The following is a 7233-nucleotide window of genomic DNA, read 5'->3' as shown; positions in this document are numbered from 1 at the left end:
CCTGGCCACACAGCCTGTTCTGGATGCACTTTGGGGAGAAGATATAGCTCCAGGGGGTGGGGGTGGGGGCTTGCACTGTGGAGCCATAAAGACATTGAAGCCAGGGGAGGAACAGGCCTCCCAAGGTCACTCAGAGGATCAAGAGGGCACCTGCCTCCCAGTCCCCAGTTCCTAAACTACTGCCCATCCTCCTCCCAGGGCCACAGTCTGAGGATCCCCTGCCCACTATGGGAGCATCCTTCCTTCATTAGGGATAAGCAGCTAGGAGAGGTCGGATGTCAAGCTCTGGTCACGCCCACCGTCAGGTCTAAGGCCCTCTGAGCAGTGGAGTCTGCCCCAGCACAGTGGGCTTACACACCCTAGCAGTGGGGTCACTGATTCCTGGGCATCCATCCAGGGCAGCTCTGCCTGTCAGACTCTTCTCTGCTCTGAGCAGGTGCTGTCCCCCCCACACCCCATGCCCGCTCTGGCCCTGTTGGAGTGGTAGGCACTTGGGCATGTCTGCACCTCTTCCCAAGGCTCTGCTCCAGCTCCCAGGCCTGTCTCGGGTCCCCTTCCCACCTCAGCTGTCCTCTATGGGACAGACCCCGTCGGGAATGCCCACTCAGCGCACAGACGACCCTCCAGGTGAGCCCCGAGCAACCCAAAGCCAGCGGTCGGTCCTTTGCTCGGAGGCTCAGCCTCTGGGAGTGCACAGTGAGCTCACAGACCCAGTGTGGTGGTCCCACCGGACCTGCTGACCCCCACCCTGATGTTGGGGCGCACATGCCTTCAGGCTGGCTTACCTGTGACTACACCCTTTGTCCCCAGACCTCTGCCTACGGGACTACTCTGCTGGCCCCAAGGGCTGAGCTTTGCACTGACTCCTGCTGGTCTGGACGAATGCTGAGATGCTTGTGCCCTGCCCACCCTGGCCGGGTGCCAGCTCGGCACCTGGCAGGAAGCACACACAGACACAGCCACGGGCTGCCAGACAGGGCTAATGCTTTTATATTAGTTTTTCTGTAGAAAAAAAAAATCAGCTTTGAGGTTTTCATAACTTTTTTCTTAAAAAAAAAAAAAAAAGGTACCCAGCACTCCCTGCAGGCCCAAAGAGTAAAAGTGGTGTCTCCTGGGTGGGGCCGGCCCTTCCTCACTCAGTCCAGCGCCAGGACCTCCACTCACTCCAGCCCACGGCCCGTGGCAGGCCCAGGAGAACTGTCCTCTGGCCTTGCCCATCCGAGACGTGCCTGTGGCTGGCCAGGGAATGGCAGGGAGTGACTCCCCCAGCAGCTGGGGGCCAGGCGGGTGGGGCCGGGGCAGCAGTTCTGAAGGTTCCCGTCCCCAGAGGGAGGGAGAAGGAACAAAAGCCAGCTTTTGTGAGTTCCAGAGGGTAGTAGGCACCTGGCCGCAGAGAGCTCGGACATAACTCTGTGTCTTCTCCAGAGGATGGACAGACTGACGGACAGGCAGGCGACAAGATGTTCTGGCCACTTCTGGCTGGGGCAAGAGCTGTTGTGGCACAGGCCAAGGAGGGCCGTTTGCATGTGACTGTGTGACTGTGTGTGTGTGTGTGTGTGTGTGTGTGCGCATGCGTGTGTGTGGAGTAGGAAGTGTGAGCCTGTGCACGCCAGGGTGGGGTCAGGCCCTTCCCTGAATCTGTGTGATTCAGAGGGAGTGATGGCGGGGGTTGGGGAGGGTAGAGTTTGGAGGGCAATGTGCAGTGGGCTGTGTGTAGGTGGGTCGTGGTATCTGCAAGTGTCTGGCTGTGGCACAAACTGCAGGAAGGTGTGGGGATGGGAGACGGTGTGTTCAGCTTGTGTTGGGGGGCATGGGGTGCAATGCTGGATGTGTTGAGGGGGGCAGAGTGGAGGCTCACAGGGCACAGGCACGTGCTGCAGAAAGGGGTCCGACGTCCATCGTCCTGCAGAACATGTGGGAGAGTCAGGGAAGCCAGAGCAGACCCGCCAGCCACAACCTGCCTGAGGGAGCCCCTTGACCAGAGCTGGGAGCCCCCTTGACAGTGCTCTGGGGGGACCAGGTGACTGCGGGCAGGAGGGGAAGCTGCCCCTGGGAGCTCAGAGCCACTGGGAGGTGCTCATGCGGATGTGGCCGGGCCTGCTGTGAACGAGAGGGCCTTTGGGTCCCACTGGACTCCTGGGGCCTCGCCCAGGGCTCTGCTCCACTGACCTGACCATGGCCAAGAAGGGGCAGATTCTCGCCCATCCCAGGACTCCCCAGGCCCCTCGTGAGGTCCATGGCAACAGTCACCCCTGTTGCCGACCCCTCGCTCTGCCTGAGGATAATGCCTGGAGAGAAGGGGCTCCACCTTCATAGCCCTGGGCCCCTAGAGTAGAGGATGACTCCTGAGCACTGCCCTAGGCCTGCCCTCCACCCTCACACCACCGCCCCTACCACACTCCTCTCCCCACCTGTCATCCGCCCCTGGGGTCCTCACACCCCTCAGGTTCCTTTCCGCCCCAGGCCCTACTTCAATTCAACTTCCTAAGAGTGACTCCTTCCCAGAACCACACCCTGGCCCTGACACCCAGCTTGGCCCTCACACCACTCCCTGCTTCCACCACATCAGGCCCTGCGTGTGACCCATCAGGGCACTCACCTCCCTGCAGAGAACCCCCCCGCACAGGCCGCCTCCGTGGGCTTGCTATTATACCTGGCCTCCCACCCACAGCCTGGCGCACACCAAATGCTCTTACAGGTTTACACAATGATCGGTGACCCAGGGACAAGGGTGAAAAATGGACAGGAAGACCCTAGGTGGGTCAGGGAGAAGAAACTGGCAAGGAGAGGTGAGTGTCCCCCACACAGACCACCCACCTATGTCAGATCCCATTCACCTGGTCACTATCGCCTTTCCTCTTCCTCCTCGTCCTCATCCTCCTCTTCCTCCTCCTCCTCTTCCTCCTCCTCTTTCAATCGATCCCGGTCTTTGGAAACGTCACCAAACTCAAAGTTGCCTTCTATGTCCAAGACCTGCAGGTGCTTCAGCCTCCGGAAGGCACTTTCCACCACAGAGCCCACGGCCAGCTTGTTAAACCTGCACGGCCACCCACGTGGGGTCAGAGCCAGGAGCCCGACCCTCAGAGTCCCCACACTTACCCGCCCCTGAAGGGAAAGGGGAGGGAACGGGCCCTCCAGGAAGACGGCACAGCAGACACAAAAGGCAGGGGGCTGGGAGGCACCGTATCAAGGGGAGTCCAGGCTGTCCAGTGTGGCTATAGCTTGGGGGGGACAGGGGCTGACCCCGGGCCACTCACCCACACAGTGAGGGAAGGCTTGCCACTGCGTAAGCTCTCACTACAATTTGGGAACCTCCTCTCACCTGCCCTCTGGAATTAACTCTGAGTCCTGAGGCTACTGGGCCGGGTCACCCTGGTGCCTGGTGTGAGGTGGCACACAGGCAAGGCCAGAGCCACGCTGGCCAGGGGACACATGGGTGTGGGAAGGCAGAGGCTGGGCTCTGATCCCAAGCCACCTCCACTCTCTGTGCCCCGGTCCCCTGCAGCAGCCAAGCACAGGTCACATTCCACCCCAATGTTGCCCAGCCCGGGGAAGCCCCTGGGAGTGCACATCTACCTTTCTCCAATATGTCTTCTCCTTTCTGATTTAAGGGGGTGGAAGGTGGGGATGTTGGAAAGAACCACCCTGGCTCTGCTGTATGGAAGCTCCCCATCTTCTTGGGGAGCTGGGCTCCCTGAATTATTCTAAACCCCCAGAGCCCAGTGAGGACCTGAACATCTGCTGTCCTGGGACTGAAGCCCAGGCACAGCCCAGCCAATTGTGGACACAGCATATCGATGCTCTCTGCGCCTCAGTTTTTCCAGCTGTAAATTGGGAAGATGCTCTCTGGGATCCCTTCTTGCCAGTCACATCAATAATGCCCATGTGCACCACTTGGATTTGAACACTGACCTCTACCTGTGCGCTGTTCCCAAGGGCCTTGACTATCCTGCTAGAGCCAGGGCAGGCCCCAGGGGGCATGTGCAGGGCCACAGGGGACCTCCTACCTGAGAAAGATCCCCTTGAGGTTGGGTGTGGAGTCGAAGGCATTGGCAGGCACGGTGCTAATCTTGTTGTTCTGCAGGTACAGGTACTCGAGGGACTCAGGGAGTCCCCCGGGGATCTCTGTGAGCTGATTCCCAGCGATGTCCAGCAGCTACAAGGGTGGCCAGGGAAGTAAAAGCACTTAACAACTTGCAAAGACCCCCACTAACACTGCCCCCCAACACATCTAAATCTCACCATAACCTTGGGAGGTGGGATCTAAAACTATCCACATTTCCCAGACGGGGAAATAGAGGCTCAAAGGGTAAGAGATATGCCCAAGGCCACACAGCCTATACAAGGCCAGAACCTGGTGCACCTGACTCCAAACCCTTGTTCTGCCGGCTCCTTCTGCCCTCCCACATGGATTCACAGCCAGGATGTCCTTCCTCACGAACACACATGCCACCCCCATCAGCCTGAAGAGCCCAGAGGGCAGGGGCCACGGATCGTCCGGTCTTTGGATCTTGCCCTACTATCCCAGAGGAGGGTGGAGTTAAGGGCCACAGGGGCAGGGCTTCTCACTTCTGGACCTCAGGGGCCATATGGGCAGGGGTCAGTCTCAGAGTCACCATGTGCCTACATTCTAGGAAGCAGGAAACCAGGAAAATGGGATCGTTTTCCTAGAGAGCAGGAGACCTGGATACGCACGGCCCACCTCACTGCCCCTCCGCTGCCAGCACACCTACATCCAACACACACTCGTGCAGGCCAGGGTGGGACTCCATCATCTCAAGCTCCCTTCCTCACCCCAACAGGCAGGGGCTCAGGGTCAGGAAGCTGAGGGCCAAGAATCCAGATTCAACACACCATAGAGAGTCCCATCTCCCCCTCTATACACAGGGCTCCCTGCTCCCCACCGCGTTCCCTTCACACAGCTCCAGCACCTCCTCATTCATTCCACACATCCTCTGTGCCCCGGGGTGCTGGGGACGTGGAACCCATTGAGACACTGCCTCCACCCTCGGGAAGCCAGGCGGCAGGGGAGACGGACACAGAACCTGACAATGACAGCCAGTGGAATGGAGCCAAGACGAGGGAGCCTGGAGGAGGAGCCTGACTCAGCCTAGGGCCAGGGCCCCTGACAGCAGCCAGTGCAGGGAGGGGCTCTGAAGTAGTAGGAACAGCGGCTGCTTGTAGAAAGATCCAACAGTGAGAGGAAGAGTCGCCCCAACTGACACCCCATCCCTGACTGAACTCATCCGGGCCCAGGGAGGTATTTAACCCGCCCATCACTGTTGGCTTCTAGAGGAGGTGACACCTGAGTCCCGGGTATAGTACAGGCTCCAGGAGAGTGGTGACCCTCCATCTGTCTTATTCCCTGCTGGGCCCTCGGTTCTAGAACTGCATCTGCTCATGGTGGGGTCTCAATACAGACTCCTGGAAGGAGTGAACAGGCATCACCAGAGTGGACACGGTGCTGCCAGCACAGGGGCCGGGATGAGCAAAGCCCGGTACGCCTGGGGAAATAAGAAACTCAGCTGGGAAAGGGGAGAGCAGGCCTTGAAGGCTGTGGCAAGGATTCTGATCTGGGTCCTAAGGGCAGGAGCGTAAGCTGAGCATGTTTTTCAAGATACCCTCTGACTGCACATGGAGTACAGGAGTAGAGAGTTCCTAGGACGGTCAGGTCCGGGTAAGAAATGGAGGTGGGTTGGCTAGGAGTATGAGCCGCAGGGATGGAGAGAAGTGGACAGAGTGAGAGGTGATGGAAGGACCGGCAGGGGAGAGTAACAAGGGGCATTGTGGGGCAGACGGAGTGAAAAGGGGATGTCAAGGGCAGCTTCCAGGTATCACGTGGGCACCAGGTGTGGTGTCACCACCTTTAGTGAGTTAGAAAATGCAGGAGGAGCCGGTGTGAGGGAGAGGACAGTGAGGTTTGGACCCCTTGAGAAGAGGGTTCTGGAAAGTATCTGAGAGGGACTGATTGGCCCAGGGGGCTGGGCTCTGGTGCCTGGCACTGAGCAGGCAGTCTGGGTGAGGAGAGACCCGGGCTAAGGCTGCTCCTGCAGGGCCAGCTGCCTCCCTGACTCCCATCCTGCTCCATCCTCAGGGCTCTGCCTCACCTCCCTGCCCCCCACTCAGACATCCCTATCCTGACAGCTGCCCCCACAAGCATGGACTGGGAGCCTAGCGGGTCAGGGCCCTGGGTCCAGCAGTGAACACAACAGACTAAAATGCCGGCCTTTATTTTAGAGCAGCCGTGGGCAAACTACGGCCCGTTTGAAATGAATAAAACTAAAAAAAAAAAAAAAGACCGTACCCTTTTATGTAATGATGTTTACTTTGAATTTATATTAGTTCACACAAACACTCCATCCATGCTTTTGTTCCGGCCCTCCGGTCCAGTTTAAGAACCCATTGTGGCCCTAACCGGTTTGGCTCAGTGGATAGAGCGTTGGCCTGCGGACTCAAGGGTCCCAGGTTCGATTCCGGTCAAGGGCATGTACCTTGGTTGTGGGCACATCCCCAGTAGGGGGGGGCAGGAGGCAGCTGATCGATGTTTCTCTCTTATCGATGTTTCTAACTCTCTATCCCTCTCCCTTCCCCTCTGTAAAAAACCAATAAAATATATTTAAAAAAAAAAAAAAGAACCCATTGGGGCCCTCAAGTCAAAAAGTTTGCCCACCCCTGTTCTAGAGAAAAGAACAGGCAACAAGAAAACAAATAGATGGAGTGGGAGGGAGGGAGAGAGAGAAAGAAATATCCACGATGAGAGAGAGGATCACCGATTGGCTGCCCCCTGCACACCTCCTACTGGGGATCGAGCCCCCAACCCAGGCCTGCGCCCTTGACTGTAATCGAACTCAGGACCCTTTGGTCCCCAGGTGGATGCTCTACCCACTGACCAAAACTGGCCGGGGCGTCACTTTGTTTTATACATGACAATCCAAGGAGGAGACGTAAGTGGGTTACAGAAAATCCACTGGTGATAGATTAGGGAGCGAGGGAGGGAGGAGAAGGCAAAGGTGGGGTGGGGAGTGGGGGGGATCTCTGGGATAGGATAAAAAGTGAAGTGATAGAGATATGCTCCTTAGATCACTCCTTGCTGGAAGCCAGTCCATCTTTGCTGCTTGACAGAGTAGCTGCAGGGAAGAAACATCCGCACAGCATATGTTTCTAGGGACCTGGCATATATGGCATACTGTTCTTAATATGTTTGCTCCCCTTCTTAGCGCTATGTGTTTTAAC

At 57.7% G+C, this 7233-nt stretch overlaps 1 protein-coding gene across 1 annotated transcript in view; it reads right to left on the bottom strand.

Annotated features, from left to right (window-relative positions):
- Positions 1–974: 974 nt before the first annotated feature.
- Positions 975–7233, bottom strand: part of PODN (podocan) — an 18782-nt gene continuing 12523 nt past the window's right edge. The window contains 3 exon segments of the mRNA XM_005878677.2: positions 975–1903; positions 2838–3037; positions 4008–4156. Coding sequence (XP_005878739.2) covers positions 2845–3037; positions 4008–4156 — 342 coding nt within the window. The 3' untranslated portion in view covers positions 975–1903; positions 2838–2844.

This window comes from Myotis brandtii, unplaced genomic scaffold (assembly GCF_000412655.1).
Source record: "Myotis brandtii unplaced genomic scaffold, ASM41265v1 scaffold57, whole genome shotgun sequence".
Lineage (NCBI taxonomy): Eukaryota > Metazoa > Chordata > Mammalia > Chiroptera > Vespertilionidae > Myotis > Myotis brandtii.
This window is presented reverse-complemented; position numbering and strand designations above follow the sequence as displayed.